This window comes from Indicator indicator, chromosome 10 (genome assembly GCF_027791375.1).
Source record: "Indicator indicator isolate 239-I01 chromosome 10, UM_Iind_1.1, whole genome shotgun sequence".
Lineage (NCBI taxonomy): Eukaryota > Metazoa > Chordata > Aves > Piciformes > Indicatoridae > Indicator > Indicator indicator.
In genome coordinates, this window is record NC_072019.1 from 28,577,838 (window position 1) to 28,602,095 (window position 24,258).

At 46.8% G+C, this 24,258-nt stretch overlaps 1 protein-coding gene across 2 annotated transcripts in view; it reads right to left on the reverse strand.

Annotated features, from left to right (window-relative positions):
• Nucleotides 1–24,258, reverse strand: part of LRRC7 (leucine rich repeat containing 7) — a 103,617-nt gene that overhangs the window by 71,314 nt on the left and 8,045 nt on the right. For both annotated transcript variants that reach the window (XM_054384025.1, XM_054384024.1), the window contains exons 3-7: nt 24,064–24,142; nt 23,213–23,302; nt 21,728–21,784; nt 5,176–5,239; nt 465–539 (exon numbers count right to left, since the gene is read on the reverse strand). In XM_054384025.1, coding sequence (XP_054240000.1) covers nt 465–539; nt 5,176–5,239; nt 21,728–21,784; nt 23,213–23,302; nt 24,064–24,142 — 365 coding nt within the window. The remainder of the gene's footprint in view (nt 1–464; nt 540–5,175; nt 5,240–21,727; nt 21,785–23,212; nt 23,303–24,063; nt 24,143–24,258) is intronic.

Here is a 24,258-nt window from a genome sequence, read left to right on the forward strand (position 1 = left end):
ACTGAGGACTAACTGGCACCTAGCTGGGCAGTGGGACTGCAGCACACTCATGCTAGATCCCCCCATGCTTGAGTACAGGACCTCATCAACCTTCTCTAGATAGCTCTGCTTGAGCAGAAGGGTTGGACAAGATGACCTCCAGAGGTCCCTCCAACCTCAGCCCACCTGCACATAGCTAAACAAGACATCCTAAGCTAATGCATGTGCTCCAGACTCATTAAATCTGAGGAAATCATTTCCCCTCACAATGAAAACTACACAAAACTAAACTAAACCAGGCCCAGTTAGAGGCTGTCATCTAATAACACAGCATTAAAAGGGATTTATAGGGAGGCTTTGCTTTCTTGATGGTAACTAATAACTCTAGGAACCAGGATGAAGAACCCACTCAAGCAAATGCCCAGTCAGGAAAACAGCTCCCTACATCACACAATCATTTGCTGACATAAAATAAATGTTCATACCCCAGGTAGTATTTGCAGAGAGTTGTTGTCCATCCACAATTCCTTCAGATTCTGGATTTGCTCGAGAACCTCAGGCTGAGGGAGAAAAAAAAAAGCACAGAGCATTATGGAGAGTTCAATCAATCCATGTTTTCCTTCCTAAAATGAATCCAGGTTTTCCTTCCTAAAATGAATCCAGGTTTTCCTCAGTTAAATAAACCCCACATTTTCTTTAGTGAAATAGAAATCAATGTTTTCCTAAAGGAAAGATTCTCTCTTCACCATCATTTCTTTCCTTTCTAGGACCCCCATCAGTTATTGACACAAATACTTAATTGAATTTTAACCACTCTTGCTCTTCTCCTAAACTTGTAACTTTGGAGAACCCCTTTGGAAAAGAAATGAAGAGAAAGAAGAACTTGTTAGAAGTTTGGCAGAGTCATGGTATGGAGTCTAGGAATGAGACAAATCAAAGCAGTGAGAGTCGTGGAGCTTCAGAAACACCATGCTGAAAGGAAAGACCAGAAATGGGGCCAGCAGGTCAAGAGAGGTGATTCTGCCACTCTGCTCTGCTCTGCTCTGCTCTGGTGAGACTTCACCTGGAGTCCTGTGTCCAGCTATGGGACCCCTAACACAAGAGAGACATGGCCACAAAGCAGGCTGGAGCACCTCTGCTGTGGGGACAGGTTGGGGCAATTGGAGCTGTTCACCCTGAGAGGAGAAGACTCCAAGGAGACCCTAGAGCTGCACTTCAATATCTGAAGGGGACCTACAGCAAGGCTGGGGAGGGACTGTTTAGAAGGGCTTGTGGTGATAGGGTGAGGGGCAACAGTTTGAAACTGGAGCAGGGCAGGTTTAGGTTGGACAGCAGGAGGAGGTTCTTCACAATGCAAGTGGTGAAACACTGCAACAGGTTGCCCAGAAATGAGGTTGAGGCCCCATCCATCCCTGGAGACATTCAAGATCAGACTTGGTGTGGTCCTGATCTAGTTGGAGATGTCCCTGCTGACTGTGGCGGGGGGGGGGGGGGGGGACAAGATGCCCTTTGAGTGTCCCTCCCAACCCAGTGCAATCTTTGTGAACCTCCTCTTCTTAAAGTGCCTTTTGCAGGACTTAGAGTCTTCAAAAGAGGTTGAAAGCAGCAGATTGTACAGAACTGATTGTACAGCAGAACACCCTCCCAGACAGATTGGGTCTGTGCATGATTTAGTGTCTGCAGTCCTCCTATGCAGTGGTTAAAATGGTGACACCAACAGGATGACCACAAGCCAGAAATGGCTTGTGGTCATCCTGTTGGTGTCACCATTTTGACCTCATGGCCAAGAAAGCCAAGAGGCTCCTGGGGTCCATCAAGAAGAGTGTGGCCAGCAGGTTAAATGAGGTTCTCTTCCTGCTCTGCTCTGCCCTGGTGAGGCCACAGCTGGAGTACTGTGTCCAGTTCTAAGATCCCTGTCTCAAGAGGGACAGGGAACTGCTTGAAAGGGTGCAGAAAAGGGCTAGGAAGGTGATTAGGGGACTAGAACATCTCTCTTACACAGAAAGGCTGAGGGACTTGGGGCTTTTCAGTCTAGAGATGACTGAGATGACAAGATGAAGATCTTGTCAGTTTTGTTTTATGGAGCTGTGGGGAGCCTCAGCCTCTTTTTCTGCCAGCTGAACAACCCCAGTTCCCTCAGCTGCTCCCTCCCTCTCCACACCCTCCACCAGCTTTGCTGCCCCATAACAAATCTGATTTTCCAGCTGCCCAGGGGACATGCTACAGCGTGGGAGAAGCTCCCAATGCATCATGCAATCACAGAAGACTTTTAAGATCACTGAGTCCAACCCTTCTCTAACTCTACCAAGGCTGGGGCTGAACCATGTCCCTCAGCACCACAGCTCTGTGTCTTTTAACCCCTCCAAGGATGGGGATTCAGCCACCTCCCTGGGCAGCCTGGTCCAGTCTTTGAGAACCCTTTAAGTGAAGAAGTTTCTTCTGATCTCCAATCATCAGATAAATCAGAAGCCATTAAGCTGGAGAGCTCAGTCCCTCAGCTTTCCATGTGGTCATGGATTGGGTTTCTATGAAAAAAATGTTTACTCAAGGTTCTAAAGATAATTGATTTCAATTTGCCTAATTCTATTGACGTTTTATTGTCCCCTAATGGTTAAAATCACTTCTAATTTTCCAGCCTAAATTGATTAATGGTCATTTTACACTGCTTGTCCCTGTGATAATTAATGTTTCTTTATTCCTCCAGAGTGTTCCCTGATGGAGGTTATTAGAGACAATCAGAATTTCCCCTCTCAAGTTGAATTTCCTTTTAAATTCCTCTCATCAGGCACAAACCCTTCTCACAGATAACAGACTGCTTCTGTGTTGTCCATATTAGAGTTAGATTTGAAATGCCTTGAGCATGGCACTCTGATGGGATACTATAGGCTAGGGTTTAGTTTTGGGCACCCCACTCCAAGAAGGACATTGAGAAGTTGGGGCAGGTCCAGAGGAGGGCTGTGAATCTGGGGAAGGGTCTGGTGAGGAGCAGCTGAGGGACCTGGGGTTGTTCAGCCTGGAGAAAAGAAGGCTGGGGAGAGACCTTCTGGCTCTCTGCAACTCCCTGAAAGGAGGTTTGAGCCAGGTGGGGGTTGGTGTCTTCTGCCAAGGAAAAAATGATATGACAAGAGGAAACAGCCTCAAGTCACCCCGGGGAAAGTTTAGGTTGGACATGAGGAAGAATTTCTTCCCCCAAAGGGTTGTCAAGGCCTGGCCCAGGCTGCCCAGGGCAGTGGTGGAGTCCCCATCCCTGGAAGGGTTTCAAAGCCATGGAGACGTGGTGCTGAGGGCCATGGGTTAGTGGTGAGCTGGCAGTGCTGGGTTGGACTCCATGATCTTAAAGATATTCTCCTCTATAGAAAAATGATCTGTTTTAAAGTAAGAGTGGTGAGGCTCTCTCCCAGGTTGCCCAGAGAGGTGGGAGCTGCCCCATCCCTGGAACCATTGCAGCTCAGGTTGTTTGGGGCTCTGAGCAACCTGCTCTAGTTGCAGCTGTCTCTGCTGATGGCAGGGGGGTTGGACTGGATGACCTTTGAAGGTTCCTTCCCACCTAAAGCAGCCTGTGAACCTCTGATTCTAAAAGCACAGATCCTACTGAACAGCTCTGTCAATGACAGGGCTCAAAGATGAGAAAAGAGTGTCTCATAAAGTTTCTTCTCTTAAGATATTTATAGTTCTGCAAGATGCAGTCAATGAGGTCTCCTTGAAAAGATCCACTCTTGACACCTCCCTCAGACTGTTTCTGAGAAGGGTCAGTTCCTATAGATTCAGAGATCCATAGACTGGTTTGGGTTAGAAGGGACTTTGAAGATCATCTAGGTGTAGATATATTACAGTTAAAGCTACTCTAGATACAGGGAATGTGATTATTTTCTCTGCTGGGAACACCTCCACAGCTGTTCAACCTCAGGAAACGCAGTTCTCATCTTAGTGGTGAGGTAGGGACAGAAATTCCTCTTGGAGTCCAAAATGTGCTTCTGCTAACAGCAATTCCTAATATTTGCAAGATATAAAGATAGATATTAACTAATTAATACATAAGTGACACCAGGGGGTTTTACTGAGCTGATTTAGGGACATGGTTTAGTGGCCATGGTGATGTTGTGCTGATGGTTGGACTTGATGATCTTAGAGGTCTTTTCCAGCCTTGATGATTCTATGACCAATTCATCCCACACTGAAATGTTTCAGCATTGCCTACCAGCTCATAGTGAGAGCTCTGTGCCCTTCACAGATGGTTTGGGATGGAAGGGACCTCCAAAAGTCATCTAAGTCTAACCCCCCTGCAATCAGCAATGGACCATCCTCCATGTGGCAGTTTTAGGCTGATGCCTAGGAAGATTTTCCACAGCTGGAGTAGAAAAGTGGTAGAATGTAAATCAATTACCATTGGCTGTAAAAGGGAAAAAAATGCTAAGGTCTAAATAATCCCACTGGTCTGATAACTAACATCAAGTTAGTTGTATAAACTAATTCTCTCTCTTTTCAGCTTCTTTGCTCTACCTGATGCTAGCTTTCTGGTGACCTGGGCTGTGTTCTTCTTGTGGCTCAGTACTAACAGCCTACTCTTTGCTCGTCTCTTTCTCTTGTACAGGGGAGAAGGGGAGGGAAGGGGATGAAGCTGTTGGTAACTCCCTGGTTTTATCCAGAGGGGTTCTTGTGTTGGTTATAAATTGTAAATATATGCAAATATTGTCATATTCATTGCATTTCATGCTTCAGACTGCAGTTTTGCTTGTAAATCCAGCTTCAGTTGCTTTCCAACTGAGCTGCTCTGGCAATTTTATGTTTGGGGGGGGGGGTGGACTTCAACCCACCACACTCCTCTAGATCAGGGTATCTCCAGGGATAGAATCCTAGAATCAGTCAGGGTTGGAAGGGACCACAAAGATCATCCAGTTCCAACCCCCCTGCCATGGGCAGGGACACCTCACAGGGATGGGGCCTCGACTACCTCCCTGGGCAACCTGCTCCAGTGTTCCACCACCCAAATGGTTCACCTGAACTGCTGAAGCCTGATGTAGGTGAAGCACATCCTATTAGCAACCTTCACCTCAGGAATGATGAGCAATCTTTGACTCCACAAGGCAAGGTGACCACAGCACAACAAGGCCTTCAAAGCCAAAGTTTCATGCCTCATGCCCAGAGCCACCAAACCACAGCAGCTTTCCATTAAAAAAAAATTAATGCATTTCTTACCAGTTCAGAGAATTCATTATTGCCCAGATCAAGCCTCTCCAGCTGAGTCAGTTTGTGCATTGACCTGAAACAGATTAGGAGACAACCAAGATGAAATCCTTACTTGAATACTGCCCCTTGAGTTTGGTTCAGATCAAAATAAAGCTCAGGTGGCACAAGCATGGCATAAAAGAACTACATCAGACTGCTGCTGATGTAGGCAAGAACACAACACTCCAGCTTCCAGGCAGGAGCTGAAGTTCTTGACCTGGAAAGTTCAATTCTTGCTCAAAACCAACATTTATCTGAGTGAAACTAAAGGGAAAAATCTTGCTGCCATCTTGCAGAGTTGCTGAAGGAAAACAACCTATCTTATATTTATTAGTGATTGAAAAGAATAAAAATGGAGCCTTTTGGATACAGCTTTATGAATTGCTTAGCAGCTTCTCTGGAAACCACCAGAGAGTGGCTCTTCCTACCACAAGTACGGTGGTTGTACCCCTAAAAGTGCACTCAGCTACAGTCAGCTGCAGTCCTGATGAAGAATCCCAGAAGAATCCCACCAAGAGGCACCTCCATGAGAAGGATCAGCATGCTAAAGGAGTTAAGCATAGATGAGGCTTGTTTTGGGGAGCTGATGGGTCCCCTCCTCTTTGGGTTGTGGTACAGGTGACCTGAAAGATGATTTCCATCATAGGTGGTATAGAATCCGAGAATCAGTCAAGGTTGGAAGGGACCACAAGGCTCATCCAGTTCCAACCCCCCTGCCATGCCCAGGGACACCTCACACTACAGCAGGCTGGCCAGAGCCTCATCCAGCCTGGCTGCAAACACCTCCAGGGATGGGGCCTCAACCACCTCCCTGCACAACCCATTCCAGGCTCTCACCACTCTCCTGGGGAAGAACTTCTTCCTCACCTCCACTCTGAATCTCCCCACTTCCAGCTTGATTCCATTCCCCCCAGTCCTGTCACTCCCTGACAGCCTAAAAAGTCCCTCCCCAGCTTTCTTGGAGCCCCCTTCAGATCCTGGAAGGCCACAAGAAGGTCACCTCAGAGCCTTCTCTTCTCCACACTGAACAGCCCCAACTCTCTCAGTCTGTCCTCATAGCAGAGGAGCTCCAGCCCTCTGCTCATCCTGGTGGCCCTTCTCTGGACACCTTCCAGCATCTCCAGATCCCTCTTGGAATAGAGGCTCCAGACCTGGATGCAGTACTCCAGGTGGGGTCTCAGCAGAGCTGAGCAGAGGGGGAGAATCCCCTCCCTTGCCCTGCTGGCCACACTTCTCCTGATGCAGCCCAGGCTCTGCTTGGCTTTCTGGGCTGCAAGTGCACACTGACAGCTCCTGCTGAGCTTCTCATCCCCCAGCACCCCCAAGTCCCTCTCCTCAGGGCTGCTCTCCAGCCAGTCCCTGCCCAGCCTGCATTTGTGCTTGGGATTGCCTCCACCCAGCTGCAGGACCCTGCCCTTGGTCTTGTTGAACCTCCTGAGGTTGGCTTGTGCTCAGCTCTCCAGCCTGTCCAGGTCCCTCTGGATGGATCCCTTCCCTCCAGCCTGGCTGCTGCACCACACAGCTTGGTGTCAGCAGCAAACTTGCTGAGGGTGCACTCAATGCCACAGTATGCAGTGATACTCACTGTCTGCCAATGCCTTACGAAAACCAGAAGGAATAATGAAAATATTTTTATCATTTCATACTAAATCCTTAGTCTGCAGGAGTATCTGGGAGGCTGGAAGCCATTCAAGGAGCAATTCCACCAGCAAGACAGATGAGGATGCTGAAGAAAGATTATCAGGTCACCAGGGCAAAGGGTGTGTTTCTCCCTCTCCCTCAAATAATTCCATTTTGTACTATAATCCTAATTAAAATAATAGTAAGAAATGTTTGTAACCCCTGGGGTGTTTCAGCTGTGCCTTGCTTTTCTTTGGAAAGGTCTTCCAAAAGCTGACTGACATTATGCTGACCCAGAGAAAAGCTTCCTTTGAGAAGCAAAGCTTCAGCACACTCAATTCAGCTAATTTCCACCCCTTTACTCTTAAAATAACTCATGTACCCCCACACAATGTTTATGTTTTGTCTAACTTACTCCTCCTAAAACTTTCACCACTGTCACAGAACCATAGAACGGTTGAGGTTGGAAGAGATCTTTGAGATCATTAAGTCCAGCTGCTCACCTAGAGCTCAAAAGTCACCACTGCTGTGTCTTGATTGATTTGGTATTAACCTAATTTGGACTCCACTCTGTCCTGCTGAGGTCACTTCTGGAGTATTGGGTCGAATTCTGGGGTCCCCAGGTCAAGAGAGACAGGGAACTATTGGAAGAGGGTTCAGGGGAGCCTCCAAAAGTGCTGAGGGGCTTGGAGCTGTGAGGAGGAAAGTCTGAGAGCCCTGGGGCTGTTGAGCCTGCAGAAGAGCAGCCCGAGAGGGGATCTGATCAATGCTCAGCAAGAGCTGAAGGACCTGTGAGAGGCTGTGAGTTTTAATTGAGAAGGGCTTCATTCTATTTTTTTTAATTTTTTTTTTTTTTTGACAAGGGGTAATTCACCAAAGGTGTGCCAGGGAAGGTGCAATGCTGAGTGAGGCTCAGTTAAATATTCATCACTTTGAATGATGTAATGGAAGAGAATGAAGGTGCTAATAAAACCCCACAGCCAAAATTGTCACAGAAATCTACATCCATATCAGATTTGGATCTGTCCTTCCATTCCTAAGTAACTGCTGGAGAAGGTCTGAAGGACAGCTGTGGAACCTCAGGGTTGGTTCAGAACAAGATGACTCTTTTTAAAATTTTACCTTGTTTTTAAACACAGCAAAGGAACATGGTTCTCAAAAGCCTACAAATACTCCAAAACTAGCACTGAGAGATGGTTCTCAAACAACTACAGCTCCATGACAACCTCCCTGGCTGCAACTTGAAATTTCCTCTTGTCCTATCCCTTGTTACTAGGGAGAAGAGACCACCTCCCACCTAGCTCCAACCTCCTTTCAGGGAGTTGTGGAGAGCCTGAAGGTCTGATAGCCTAAAAAGTCCCTCCCCAGCTTTCTTGGAGCCCCCTTCAGATCCTGGAAGGCCACAAGAAGGTCACCTCAGAGCCTTCTCTTCTCCAGACTGAACAGCCCCAACTCTCTCAGTCTGTCCTCATAGCAGAGCAGCTCCAGCCCTCTGCTCCTCAGAACCTTCACTGTGCCAAACACAGGGCTGGACACATCACTTGGGTTAAGCACATGGGGAAACCACTCAGCATATCCAACTGGATGGAACATTCTGGACTAAGAGGCAGCTTCTGTGAATCTTTGCCTGCCAGAGCTGTTTGGTTTCATAACCCAGTTTTGGAGAACTACCTCAACACAGTCTACTCATGCTGATGTTCCTGCTGCTGCCATTTCTGGTGCCTGAAAAGCTGCTGACTCCTCTGACATCCTCTGCTGTTTGCTGCCAGGTAATGGGCAAGGGCACTCTCCATCTTCAAATGCTAAGAGGAGAAAAACCAGTTTCAATGCCCCAAAGATGGAACTGCTGCTGCAGGAGGTGTCTAAACACATCCAACACATCCACAGCACTGAAGGCTTGGGAGACTTGACCAAATTCTGCACCAAGAGCCTAAAATAAAAGCACCACAGAGACAAGAACCTCACCTAGAGAAACTGGAAACCAAGCCCTTCCATGATTCAGTTAGAATAAGAACAGCTGGACACTAAGAGCAGCCTGATCTAGTTGGAGGTGTCCCTGCTCACTGCAGGGAGGTTGGTCAAGATGACCTTTCAAGGTCCCTTCCAACCCAGTGCAATTTGTGAATGTGTGAATCACATTTCAGGGGAAAATGTTTGTGTGCAAGATGTAAAGATTTAGAAACACACTACTGAGTTAAATTCATGAAATCCCAAGCTGGTTTGGATGGGAAGAGACCTTTAAAGGCCCAGCCAGTCAAATCCCCCTGCAGTCAGCAGGGACAGCTGCAACTGGAGCAGGTTGCTCAGAGCCCCAAACAACCTGAGCTGCAATGGTTCCAGGCATGGGGCAGCTCCCACCTCCCTGGGCATGAGCCAGACTCTCACCAGCCTCAGTGTCAAACATTTCTTCCTTCTCTCCAGTCTGAATCTCTCCCTCTTAGTTCAAACCATCACCCCTTGTCCTGTCACAGATCTCAAAGATCTGTCTGATCAATTTCTTTAAGCCCTGAAAGGCCAGCAGAGGTTCCCATGTAGCCTACTCCTCCCCAGACTGAACAAGTCCGACTCTCACAGCCTGGTCTCACAGCTGAGGGCTTCCAGCCCTCCCATCATTGCTCCTCTGGCCTCACTCTAACAGGTCTCTTTGCTGAGGACACCAGAGCTGGCCCCAGCCAGAGAGACCTCATTGCTCTCTTCAGCTCCCTGAAAGGAAGTTGGAGTGAGGTAGAGGTTGGTCTCTTCTCCCTAGTATCAGCAGATAGAATGAGAGGAAATGGCCTAAAATTGTGCCAGGAGAGTATTAGGTTGGACATGAGGAACAATTTCTTTGCTGCAAGAGTGGTCAGGGATTGGAACAGGCTGCCCAGGCAGGTGGTGGAGTCACCATCCCTGAAGGTGTTCAAGAAATGGGCGGCCATGGCACTGTGGGACATGGTTTAGTGGCCATGGTGGTGTTGGGCTGATGGTTGAGCTTGATGCACTTAGAGGTCTTTTCCAACCCAAACAATTCTATGGTTCTATGATTGTGGTTTCAGAAACATCATTCCCACCCTCAGATGAGAGCTACATCATCAAGCTGTGCAATATCTGATTCACATCTCCAGAGAATTCACCACATGCTTTACTCTCACCTACTGGGTTCACACGGAATGAATGAACACACAGGAAAGAAAGAGCTAATTTTAGGCTTAAAGACTCAAAATGCAACTTTGCCCCTGTTTCCTCATGTGTTTTCCCAGAGAGCAGGAAGGAGACCTAACTTCAGATGTTGAATAATTAAGAGGATGAACCAAGTTCAAAGAGTGATAATGAATAGCTGATGACTGAAAGTTAACTGAATCAGCTAACCCTCAAAAAAAAAACAAGAGTAGAAGAATTTACTCTCAACATAGGTTGCTTATTTAGTAGTCCTTTTGATTCCTCTTTCTACTGAAGTATGGCCTGAAGACAGCATGGAGACATCAAACCCAAGATTACTCCTAAAGGCAAAAAGGCAAAGCCAGAGAAATAAAATGGGGGAGTGTTAGGGAAAAAGAAAAAGACAAGGATGAATTGGAGGCCAAAAATGTCTTGACTCAGAAGCATCTATAAATGAATTGAGGAAGAAGGATGGAAGCAGTCAGGGATGGCAAGGAGCACCTCAGAGAATGGAAGAGCATAAGGAAAAGCCCCTGTTGATGTACATAAAATATGTGTATGTAGTTATAGTGGTCAGGGGTTAGCATCATACTTGGTTGAGTTAGGTAATGATTGGACTCAAGGCTCTGAAAGGACTTTTCCAACCAAAACCAGTCTAGGATTCTATAGTCATGCCCCTCAGAAGAATAGTTGATTTCTTCATGGGTAGCTTGAACTGTAGAAGTTTCCTCTCTCTGGAGGTGTTCAAGGCCAGGCTGGACAGAGCCTTGAGCTACCTGGGCTAGTGGAAGGTGTCCCTGCCCATGGCAGGGGAGTTGGAAGTGGATCATCTTTAAGGTCCATTCCAACCTAAGCCTGGAATGGGTTGTGCAGGGAGGTGGTTGAGGCCCCAGCCCTGGAGGTGTTTGCAGCCAGGCTGGATGAGGCTGTGGCCAGCCTGCTGTAGTGTGAGGTGTCCCTGGCCATGGCAGGGGGGTTGGAACTGGATGAGCCTTGTGGTCCCTTCCAACCCTGACTGATTCTAGGATTCTATGATTCTAAGTACAGTTTACAAGAGCTGGAAGACCTCTACAGAAAGGTTTAGGGGAGGTTTAGGGTGGACATGAGGAACAATTTCTTCCCCCAAAAAAGCTGTCAAGGCCCAGGCTGCCCAGGGCAGTGGTGGAGTCCTCAGCCCTGGAGGGATTAAAAAATTCTGCAGATGTGGTGCTGAAGGAGGTGGTTTGGTGGTGACCTGGCAGCGCTGGCTTAATGCTTGGGTTCAACAATCTTAAAGACCTCTTCCAACCAAAGCATTCCATGTGCTTGGCTCTGAACCATCCTTAACCCAGCACCCTATTAAATGGCAGAAAGCCACCCTCTCTGCTGGGCATGGCAGGTAAAACCTTCCCATCCTGTTCTCAAGGCATTCCAGCAGCCATCTTCTCTCTGTGTGCTGACCTTTCTTGCTCTGCACTTTATTAGTAGTACTTTTTTTAATCAACTCCTATTAAAAGGATGCTGCCTGAAGGCGTTGTGAGCAGAAGCAGCAATCTCCTTGCCTACCATCAACCAAGCAGAACCTGAGAGAGCAGAGCACAAAGTCTAAGTGCAACCACATTAGATCTCATCAGTAACAGCCAGAGCCAAGCCCTGGTGTGCTTAGCTGCCAGTTGTTCTGGGAGGAGCTCAGGGCTCTGCTATAATTAAGAACAAAATGAGTGTAAGGTGGGCTGGGGAGATTCTCCACGGTTGTCAACGTTCTCCCCTCCTACCACTTTGTGCTATGAAATCTTTAGCTGAAATTTAGACCTGCTAATGAGAGAGAAACTCTTCTGGAAGGAAAAAGAAAGCACTCTTGGCATCTGCTAAATGGAAGGTTTAAAGAGGTAAATAAGTAGTTTCTCACAAAGTTCAACCAGGGCAAGCTGAGGATCCTCCTGCTGAGGAGGAATAACCTCCTGCACCAGTACAAGTGAGAGGGGGACCTGCTAGAAAGTATCTCCATAGAGAAGGTCCTGGAAGCACTGGTGGACAAGAAGTTCCCCATGAACCAGCAATGGGCCAAGAAGGCCAAGGCTCTCTTGGAGGGGCATCAAGAATACTGTGGCCAAGAGATCAAGGGAAGTTCTTCTTCCACTCTACTCTGCCCTGGTAAGGTTACAGCTGGAGTCTTAGATCCAGTTCTGGGCTCTCCAGGTCGAGAGAGATAAACTACTGGAGAGAGTCCAGTGGAGGCTACAGAAATGCTGAGGGGCCTGGAGCATCCCTGTGAGGAGGAAAGGCTGAGAGCCCTGGGGCTGGTGAGCCTGCAGAAGAGCAGCCCCAGAGGGGAGCTGAGCAATGCTCTGCAAGAGCTAAAGGACCTGTGGGGGGCAAGAGGATGTGGCCAGACTCTTCTCAGTGGTGCCCAGGGACAGGACAAGGGGCAATGGGCACAAACTGGAACCCAGGAGGTTCCATCTGAACAGGAGGAGAAATTTGTTTGTTGTGAGGGTGCTGGAGCCCTGGAGCAGGCTGCCCAGAGAGGTTGTGGAGTCTCTTTGTCTGCAGAACTTCCAAAGCCAGCTGGGCATTGTGATGCTGGGCAAGCTGCTGTGGGTGCCCCTGAATGATCTCCTGAGCTCCCTTCCAACCTCCACCTTGCTGGGATTGTGTGATCAATAAGGAAAACAAAATAATCTGGAGTCTGAAAGAGCCCTACTTCCAAGGCTCCAATTTCTGCTATGTTCTTCCCCTTGCCCACTGGACCCATTCAAATCAGACAGCATGAAGCCCACGAGGTAAGAACCACCAATTACAGTTTGATAAGCTCAGGATTACCATGGATGGCAGAAGCTGTGCTGATGATATATCTTCACTGCAGTATGAGGAGGAGCTCTAGTTAGATCTTCTCCTTGCTGGAGTTATGGCCAGAAAAGAAAATGCCACCACTACCTTTGGACATGATGGATGAAGGCAATGTTTCAGCCAAGTTTGACTCCTTGTGTGTGCCAGGAAAACCTTCTTAGAATAAGAAAAGAAATATCATAAATTTTTCTACATCTTCTCTGAACAGCAACTATATTTAGCTTAAAAAAAAGCCCTAAAAATAAGACAGGTGCTGGTAGCTGCTTACTGAAATGTTGGCACTGCCTGAAGATCCTGGTGCCAAAGCAGTACATCTTCTGGAATGGGTCTTCTAAAACTCAGCTAGAGACACTATCTGAAGACAGCAGGCCATCAGTGCATGATGAGAATATTTGCAATCTCAGAGTGTGGGAACTGGCACTGGTGAGGCCACACCTCAAATCCTGGCTTCACTTTTGGGCCCCTCACTCCAGGAGGAAAATGAAGCTGGGGATGGGTTTGGAGAGCAGGAATGGTGAGGAGCAGCTGAGGAACCTGGGGTTGTTCATCGTGGAGAAAAGGAGGCTGAGGGGAGACCTCATTGCTCTCTACAACTCCCTGAGTGAGCTCCTTGAACTTCACTCCTAACTCACCTCTTGACACAAATCACAGATTCATAACAGGGGGGTTGGTTTCTTCTCCCTAGTATCAGGGGATAGAAGAAGGTGCTGTTAAATTCCACCCAGTTTTCAATTGCTGCCATCTTCAGCATCTTGGAAGCTGTACTTCAGAACCTGATCTACAAATTTTACTCCTCACAAAGCACATTAATTCTGAGCAATAGGCAAAGACCCAGAGAAATCTGCTGTAAGCCCACCTTTTGGCAGCATCTCCATTGTGTGTTATTTCCTATCAGCACAGTCATGCAGAAAAACAAGGAGCAGTGGTATCTACTGCCCAGAAAACCAAAGAAGAGATGAGAAGCCACAGCTTCAGAGGGTAAACAGTGAGTCATAAGGATGAGGACAACAAATAGAAGTATTTTCTCATCAATTACTAACACCTACAGCTTCTCTGAGACTTGTGACTCACCATTTACAAATGCAGCTTCTACAAGTTCTCTATTCTACAGAGCAACACATTCCACAAAAGCCCCAAAAGGTGTTTCCTCAACCCCAAACAGCTCCAGGAGCAAAGATCATACCAGCTACTCCAAGGTTTTTTCTGTGCTGCAAGAGTGGTCAGGCACTGGAACAGGCTGCCCAGGGAGGTGCTGGAGTCACCATCCATGCAGGTATCCAACAAACCTGTGGCCATGGCACTTTGAGACATGGTTTAGTGGCCATGGTGGTGTTGGGTTGATGGTTGGACTGGATGGTCTTAGAAGTCTTTCCAACCCAAGCAATTCTTCTCTGATTTTTGACAAAGCACAGACAAGTTGCCTGGCTGCTTGGCACAAGATGGAGTTTCCATATCCTTTCCCAAGACAGGAAATATTTTTGATTGCTCTCAGGATGTTAATGCCCCAACAAGATTCAGTTTAGGAGTGGAAGGTCTGCTGATATTTGTTGCTATGGAGAGCAATGAATATTTATGACAGAGAAAGCTCAGAAAATGCAAAATGCAATGCAAATGAATCAGTTTCCATAGGAGTAGGAACAACAGACACATAAAATGGCTTTGGTTGGAAGAAGAAGCCTTGAAGATCATCTAGTTCAAATCCCTCTAGCATAGGCAGGGTCACCTTCTACTAGCCCAGGTTGCTCAAGGCCTCATCTAACCTGGCTCTGAAAACAACAAGACCAAGCTTAAATTTAATGGTTAAACAAGTGTGAAGCTATTGTTCCATAGAATGTCCCTTTTCCAACCACAGCTGTACATTTAGCTGACAGGTTTAAAGAATTAATGATTTACTTAAATTGCAGTAAGAACTTGGTGCTGGCCTGGTGTAACCACAGATCCTCAGCAAGCCAACAGGCAAAGTGATGAATGTTAGTTGTGGGGAACCACCTCTGAGCTTTGTGTATGTGTTATGGTTCCTCAAACACTTGACCAAAATCAATTAGTACCCTAGAGGTGAGGCTGGGCAGGGACTGGCTGGAGAGCAGCCCTGAGGAGAGGGACTTGGGGGTGCTGGGGGATGAGAAGCTCAGCAGGAGCTGTCAGTGTGCACTTGCAGCCCAGAAAGCCAAGCAGAGCCTGGGCTGCATCAGGAGAAGTGTGGCCAGCAGGGCAAGGGAGGGGATTCTCCCCCTCTGCTCAGCTCTGCTGAGACCCCACCTGGAGTACTGCATCCAGGTCTGGAGCCTCTATTCCAAGAGGGATCTGGAGATGCTGCAAGGTGTCCAGAGAAGGGCCACCAGGATGAGCAGAGGGCTGGAGCTCCCCTGCTATGAGGACAGACTGAAAGAGTTGGGGCTGTTGAGTCTGGAGAAGAGAAGGCTCTGAGGTGACCTTCTTGTGGCCTTCCAGGATCTGAAGGGGGCTCCAAGAAAGCTGGGGAGGGACTTTTTAGGCTCTCAGGGAGTGACAGGACTGGGGGGAATGGAATAAAGGGAAGTGGTTGTGGCCCCATCCCTGGAGGTGTTTGCAGCCAGGCTGGATGAGGCTCTGGCCAGCCTGCTGTAGTGTGAGGTGTCCCTGGGCATGGCAGGGGGGTTGGAACTGGATGAGCCTTGTGGTCCCTTCCAACCCTGACTGATTCTAGGATTCTATGATTCTAAGATAAATTTTTCCTAGGGTAGGCCAACGAAGACTCTCTCACACCAGCAGTCACATTGCTCATGGGATCCAAGTTCTCAGCAGCCAACATAATCCAAACCTTGATCCTCATGCCAACCTCATTTCCCAGCCTGCCAGTCTGTCCCTCACTCAAACAGTGACTAACTGAACTCAAGTGGTGAGCAAGGTGGAGAACCACATGAGAAGACCCTCAGGAGTAATGTCCTGCCTCTGAGTTTGTTATAGAGTCATAGAATCAACAAGGTTGGAAAGGACCTCAGAGATCATCAAGTCCAACCTATCCCCCAGCACCTCATGACTAACTCAACCATGGCTCCAAGTGCCACATCCAATCCTTTTGTGAACACCTGCAGGGATGGTGACTCCACCACCTCCCTGGGCAGCACATTCCAAAGGCAGATCACTCTTTCTCTGAAGAACTTTCTCCTCACCTCCAGCCTAAACCTCCCCTGGCACAGCTTGAGACTGTGTCCTCTTGTTCTGGTGCTGGTTGCCTGGGAGAAGAGACCAACCCCCTCCTGGCTACAACCTCCCTTCAGGTAGGTGCAGAGAGCCTTTCTCAAAATGACTCTGAGCAGGTATGACTCTGTTCAGCCTAGAGAAAAGAAGGCTCCAGGAGACCTTCTAGCAGCATTCCAGCACCTGAAGGAGGCTACAAGAAAGATGGGGGGGATGATCTTACAAGAGTTTATCGTGACAGGATGAGAGGGAATGGATTGAAGCTTGAGGAGGGGAGATTCAGACTGGAGATTAGAAAGAAATTCTTTACTGGAACATGTTTCCCAGTTGTGGATGTCCCCTCCCTGGAGGTGTTCAAGGCCAGGCTGGATGAGGTCTTGTGCAACCTGGGCTGGTGGAAGGTGTCCCTGCCCATGGCAGGGAGTTGGAACTGGATGATCTTTGAACTCTCTTCCAACCCAAACCATTTTATAAATCTATGAAACTATGAAATAATCTCAGTGAGAAGTTCTCCACATCAGCTAAGCAAGTTAAATCACTGCTGGGAGAAGATCAAGACCCTTAAAGCACTAAAAATCACCTCTCAGAAGGATTTGAGAAAATCCAAAGCCAACATGACAAGCTAGAAAATACAGAAGACTTGGAAAACATCCTTTAAAAAAGATGAAATCATGTTCAAATAAGGAAAACAGAGCAACATGGTTATCTATAAAGAGCTGAAAATAGCTTCAGAAATACTTTTTAAAAAGGCATAAAAAGCAATAATGAAACCTTTCTTCCTGTCCCTCAGGAGAAGGGAGCCTGACAGAGTCTATGGAAAAGATCTAAGAGGAATGCTCAGTCAAAAAAAAAAAAAAAAAAGAAGAAGGTCAGAGAAGCAAAACTAAATTAATTTTCTGAATTTGTATGGAGAGTTTGGGCTCCCAGTGCTACCAGGCTGAGTCACAGTCAGAGCCCAGACACCCTGCCTGGATGACACATGAAGCCTCTCCCCCACTGCTTCAGAGCTGCAGAATTGGGAACTGTGCAACTAATGTCACAACAAGTTCCAAATCATTCCAGGAGGAGCCTGCACAGAGCAGTGACTTGGAACCACAGAATTGCTTTGGTTGGAGAAGACCTCCAAGATCACTGAGTCCAACCATCAACCCAACACCACCATGACCATTAAACCATGTCCCCAGGTGCCATGGACACACCTTTCTTGAACACCTCCAGGGATGGGGACTCCACTATTTCCCTGGGCAGCCTGTTCCAATGCCTGACCACTCTTTCATTTTCATCTTGGGTTTGCTTAGCCTGGAGAAGGCTTCAGGGACAACTTCTGGTGGCCTTTCAGTATTTAAAGGGGCTGATCAGAAAGCTGGGGACAGGTTTTGAGCAGGGCCTGTTGTGACAGGACAAGGGGTGATGGTTTGAACTCAAAGAGGGAGATTCAGAGTGAAGAGAGAAATGTTTGACACTGAGGGTGGTGAGACCCTGGCCAAGGTTGCCCAGAGAGGTGGCAGTGTGGCACTATGGGACACAGTCTGGTGGTTGTGGAGGTGTTGGGTGGAGGATTGGACCTGATGATCTTAGAGGTCTTTTCCAGCCTTAATAATTCCATGATTTTATGCCCTATCCCTGGAACCATTGCAGCTCAGGTTGGTTGGGGCTCTGAGCAGCCTGCTCTAGCTGCAGATGTCCCTGCTGACTGCAGGGGGGTTGGGCTAGATGAGCTTTAGAATCCCTTCAACCCCAACTATTCCATGATTCCATAAGAAAGAACACCTTCAGCTATGTATCTGAAAGATCTGCATCACTTTCTTTGCAATGAGCTTGTAAAATACATCCTGATTTATACAACTGCGTTTTTTCCCCCCTAACTGCAGGTGGGTTCTATTGCAGACACAATTTCATCATCACAATTTTCCTTCTCTTATTGACTGAGAAAATAAATCGAGTCTGGTACTGAATTTTCTGTTTCCCTACAAAGCCTAAATGCTTCTTTAGTTCTCCCTGCCACTCTGCAGTATTTGCCCATGACCTCATCACTCCAACCTCCCATGCTCAGCTGTGGTCTTCCTGACCAAGAGATGCTGCTTGAGACCAGTAGTTACCATCTTTTTACCATAGTAAGGTAAAAAGGAGCAGGAGGTACCTCCTCTATATTAACACTCTAATATCATGGGATCACAGAATGGTTTGGATGGGAAGGTACTTTAAAGACCATCCAGTTCCAACTACCGTGCCATGGGCAGGGACACCTCACACTAAACCAGGTTGCTCAAGGTCTCATCCAACCTGTCCTTCAACACCTCCAGGGTGGGAACATCCACAACCTCCCTGGGCAACCTGTTCCAGTGTCTCACAACCCTCATTGGAAAGAACTGAACCCTAGAAATGCAGAGATCTCCCTTTTGGTCAGGCATTGGAACAGGCTGCCCAAGGAGGTGATGGAGTCACCATTCCTGGAGGTGATCAAAAAATATGTAGACATGCCACTAGGGGACATGGTTTAATGGTCATGGTGGTGTTGGGTTGATGGTTGGACTTGATGATCTTGGAGATCCACCTGGAGTACTGCATCCAGGTCTGGAGCCTCTATTCCAAGAGGGATCTGGAGATGCTGCAAGGTGTCCAGAGAAGGGCCACCAGGATGAGCAGAGGGCTGGAGCTCCTCTGCTATGAGGACAGACTGAAAGAGTTGGGGCTGTTGAGTCTGGAGAAGAGAAGGCTCTGAGGTGACCTTCTTGTGGCCTTGCAGGATCTGAAGGGGGCTCCAAGAAAGCTGGGGAGGGACTTTTTAGGCTCTCAGGGAGTGACAGGATTGGGGGGAATGGAATGAAGCTGGAAGTGGGGAGATGCAGAGTGGAGGTGAGGAAGAAGTTCTTCCCCAGGAGAGTGGTGAGAGCCTGGAATGGGTTGTGCAGGGAGGTGGTTGAGGCCCCATCCCTGGAGGTGTTTGCAGCCAGGCTGGATGAGGCTCTGGCCAGCCTGCTGTAGTGTGAGGTGTCCCTGGGCATGGCAGGGGGGTTGGAACTGGATGAGCCTTGTGGTCCCTTCCAACCCTGACTGATTCTAGGATTCTATGATTTTATGATTCTATGATCTTTTCCATCCTGACTGATTCTGTGATTCTTGCCCCAGCTGATACAGAAATGACCTTGCTAGCTTTCCTCCTCTTCCCTGATTTCATAACACAGCTGTCCCTCTCCTGGAGCAGCCTGAAGGACAGCTTTTGCATAAGCAGAGCCTTCTATTTCCAGTTGGTCTCGGTAGTATATAGCAAAGCCTTCTGCCACAGCAAAGAGCAGAGAACAAACATGCCTAAAATAATGTCTCCCTTGGTTACCAGCATCAAAGGCCCTCCTTACATCAAGAGCATAGAGTGGGGACAGTCACACTCCACCACCTTTACAAACATGGTGTGGAGGCTACTGCACTTCAATAGGAATCTTGACCAAACTTTGCCTGTTAAACACCAGGTGCCACAGAAAAGAAATGAAATGATGTTTTTATGAGTAATCATCACCCACATTCCCAACCTTTGTTTCATTGGATTCAGTAAAAAGAAAAAACCAAAATCTGTTACCACCTTGAGATTCCACTGGATGGGGTTCTGAAAGTCCATACCCTGTGAAGGGGCATGGAGGAAAATGTCCCAGGAGTCATCAGTGCTGCTTCAGGAGCCAAATCAATGACTCATGTTTGCTCAGAGAGGTTGTGGAGTCTCCTCCTCTGGAGACCTTCAAGACTCATCTGAATGTGTTCCTGTGTGACCTGCCCTAGGTGATTCTGCTTTGGCAGGGGAGTTGGACTTGATGATTTCTGGAGGTCCCTTCCAACCCCTACTGTTCTATGGTTCTATGATCTCCAGTTGGATTAGAAGTAGATCAGAAGTATAAAAATCCTCTGTTCAGTCAAAATCCTTCTGTTGTGGACTTCCAGCTCTTCGATCCCAGCACACACACATCCATCCATTCCAACAAGCACCTTCTGCATGCAAAGACTTTGCAGGTGCCTTCTGGAAGAGAGGGCAGTTTAGGAGGTACTCTGGGTCATATGGATATACCCTACAGCATGGATATAGCCCAAATCCCATGGATACACCACCACAGACCCTAGGTCACAGGGAGATAGCACAGCATGTCCACAGCCTGGATCCCATGGAGGTACCACAAGAGTTCTACAGCCTAGATCACATGGATGTACCACAGCAGGTCCACATCCTACATCCCATGGAGATACCACAGCAGGTCCATACCCTAGATCCCATGGAGACACCACAGCAGGTCCATACCCTAGATCCCATGGAGATACCACCACAGCTCTTTACCCTACCCCCTGTCCATACCCTATATCCCATGGAGATACCACAGCAGGTCCACACCCTAGATCCCACAGATACATCACTCCCTTTCAGAAGATCAAGACCTCAAAAGCTGCAAACCTATTGTCCTAAACAGGTCTCATTTGTCAACACAGATCAACACTTTGGTGGCAGCCTGAAGCTGGGTTTGGTTTGTGGTGGGTTTGGGTTTTTTTGGGTTGTTTTTCAAAATGGTCAGTGTGACTCAGAGCAAAGGAAAGAGGCAATTTTACACCAAAAAGGGTTTTTAACTGCTATCAAGAATAAATATTGGACAGACAATGTAGTTTGCCTTTAAGAAGGGAGAGGGCTGTGGATAAAAGCCCACAGGAAGTAGTGGAAATGTCACCATATCCCATCAGAGGTCAAAGCAGTAGCAGATGTTGATAAGTGCAGGCTTGCTGAAAGGATGCCCTTCCTAAACGAGCTAAATAACACAGAATTGAGTATTAGCAACACTTAATAATTGATACAGTCTCTTGCCACCACCATAATGGGGCCACACAATCCCAATCCCAATCCCAACAGTCCCCAGATCCATAGGTATTTTTTCACTGGTTGGGATCCCTGTTGGAGCAACCAACTGGTTTGAATCCAGAAACATATTCCTTGCTTTAGGAATTACAACTTCCTACCTTTACCCTGTAAAATCCATAACACATTTAGCATCCCTTACTTGTTTCCTTCTCAAAATACCATTTAAAAGGTCAAATGATGGCAACAAATTTTAGCAACTTCCTTTTTTTGGGGTGAATAGTACCAAGAAACACAACCCAAGTGCTGTTCCTTCAAAGGTCTGATGATTCAGGTTCCCCAACCCCAGTGGTGTTTCTTCAAGGGTCTGATGATTCAGGCTTCCCAATTTCCTTGTGGACCACACCCAACACATTTCATTTGTGTACAGGCTCAAGAGATGTGTCTTCAAGAGTTTGATGACTCAGGTTCCTCAACTTGGTTTCATTGTAAAGCACCAAATCCCTTTAATTTTTGGGCAGACCCATATGGGGAGATGGTTCTACTGAGGTTACCTCAAATATGTTTTCAACAGCTCAGATTCCTCCTTGATGAGGAAACTGCCACCACATAACCACTGATCAAGGTGAGCTCAGATGTTGATTTCCAGGTTTTTTCCCCCATGTTTTCCAACTGACAGCTCATGTTTTAAGATGTCACCTTCTACTCTTGGGATATTAAGCTACAAGTCAGTGAATGTACCAATCTCCATCGTCCATTATGTTTGCTCTCAGCTGAAAAACCTTCAGGAGAGTTTATTAAAATCATAGTGGGGGAAAAAAAAAAAGAATAACTCTGAAGAGAAATGAGGCCACTGCAAGGCTAACAAGGAAATTGTTTGACACTTTTGGAATGAGCAGGTGAAAGAGACTTATGCCAACATTCACTTACTTTGGTAGAGTTTTCAAGTGGTTTTCTCTTAACTCCAAAATTCGCAATTTGACAAGTCTAGAAAGAGGGCAGAAAAATTATTAGTCCAGAGGGTCATAAAACCATAGAATTGCTTTGGTTGCAAAAGACCTCCAAGGTATCAAGTCCAACCATCAGCCCAACACCACCCTGGCCATTAAACCATGTCCCCAGGTGCCATGTGGACACATTTCTTGAACACCTCCAGGGATGGTGACTCCATCACCTCCCTGGGCAGCCTGTTCCAATGTCTGACCACTCTTCCAAGGAAGAAATTGTTCCTAATTTCCAGCCTAAACCTGGTTGAAGAATCCATAAAGGTTATTTGAAACAGCTTCTTTCAACAACAACAACAACAAAGTCTGCTTCAGGCACATGAGTAAATTGTCAAGTTATTGTGAGGCTGGGTATGGTAGAAAATGGATTCAGGAGCAAATGGCTTCAGGCAAGGGCAGCAATGCACTGGTAAGGCCACACCTGAAAAATCTTGGGTTCAGTTTTGGGTCCCTCACTCCAAGAAGGACATTGAGGGGCTGGAGCAGGTCCAGAGAAGGGAACAAAGCTGGTGATGGGTCTGGAGAACAGGTCTGGTGAGGAGCTGTTGAGGGAATGGGTTTTGTTTGGGCTGGAAAAAAGGAGCCTGAGGGGAGACCTTCTGGCTTTCTACAACTCCCTGAAAGTTGTAGAAAGTTGAGGTCAGTAGCCAGGTAGGTATTGGTCTCTTCTCCCTAGTATCACAGAATCATGAAATGGTTTGGGTTGGAAGAGACCTTCAAGATCATCCAGTTCTAACCCCCTGCCATGGGCAGGGATACCTTTCACTAGCCCAGGTTGCTCAAGGTCTCATCCAACCTGGTCTTGAACACCTCCGGGGAGGGGGCATCCACAACCTCCCAGGACAACCTGTTCCAGTGTCTCACCACCCTCACTGCAAAAGAATTTTGTTCTTAGAAAGAAATTTCTAAGTGGTAGAAGCCTCAAGGTGCACCAGGAGAGGTTTAGGTTGGGTATCAGGAACAATATTTTTCCTGAAGGTCCTTTGTCCTGTACTGGTGTGTCTTCTGTCCTAGCCACAAGTCAACAACCCATCTGATCAAGGACACTCCTCTTCTTCAACTGCAATCTGTTCTCATTTTTATCCTAAGCCACCAGACTCAATCTCTCTTCATTATAAAATCCTTGATGACATCACTTTTATAAAAATAAGACTGAAAAGCCAAAATATCTTTGGGTTGATTTTTTTTCTTTTTCTTCTTTTTTTTTTTCTCACTTTTTTCTTTCAAGTCTAGTTGAGAGCTGTCCCTGCCCATGGCAGGGAGGTTGGAGTAGATGATCTCTGAGGTCCCTTCCAACCTAAGCCATTCTAGGGTTCTTTGATTTTTACAAGAACACAGCTTTCAAATGATCCCTTCAAGCTGAGGCTGGGTTCATAGGGAAGAGCAACATGCTTTGATGACTAATTCTTACCTTCCAAAGTTAGCTGGAAGAAACTCCAAGAAGGCATCATTTAGATAGAGCTGGGTCAAATTTAGAAGTTGTGTGAAGCCATCTGGCAGCCTAAAAAAAAAAAAAACAACACACCCCAAAAACGAGGGAAAAGCTTAATGCTCACACCAAAGTTGCTATGGAAATAATAACAATGTATATTTAGGAAGAGAAAGATGACTCTTTCCTTCTCACCTTCTTTTCCTACCCAACTTCTCAAGAACTTATTTGTTGCAGACAACATTTTTGCCCCTCCTCCTCTTTTCCACGTTGCTCTAACCACACAAAGTGGAAATGATTGGCATGTCCAAGGTCTTTTTATCCCCTTCCTACCTCAGGTTTCAAGCTTTCAAGAGGCTTCAAAGGCATTTTCTTTCTTACTTTTCTTTTCTCTTTAAGTTTCAAAGGGAAATAGTAAAATTTCAGCCTTTCATCTCCTTCACTCCACTTCCTAGCTCACAGGATTACACCACAGGGTGTTGTGTTGGGTTGTTTTTTTTTCTGGTCACTACTGTTGCCAGTTTTGGGAAGGAGTAAAGGTTGCCAAAGTCCCAACCAAGACATTATTGCACATGAGGTTGTATCACTTCCCAAAGACAAAAAGCTTTGGCTGCTTTGCCAGCACTACTACTACTACATGAAAAGACACCACACTTATCACATAGTCCACAGATCTTTATGCAGCTACAGCAAACCCTGGACTTCAAACAACTGAAAAAAAAATTCAGCTTGATCCTGCTAAGGAACTTGATCCAAAAGCTTCACATTTTAGTTCACTTTGGGTGGGTTTTGCTGCCCTTGCAGTATAGAAAACACAAGCTGCTGATACTCACTTCGAGACAGGATTGACACTGGCTTCAATAATTGTTAAGCACTTACAACATTTAATATTTTCTGGGAAATCTTGAATTCCTGTTTAAAAAAGAAAAAAAAATATATAAGTACTGAAAGAATTAGCATGTACCTCTAAGGAAAACCAACCAACCAAAACTGTTTAACTTCTGTTCATAGATGAGTTAATTTATCAT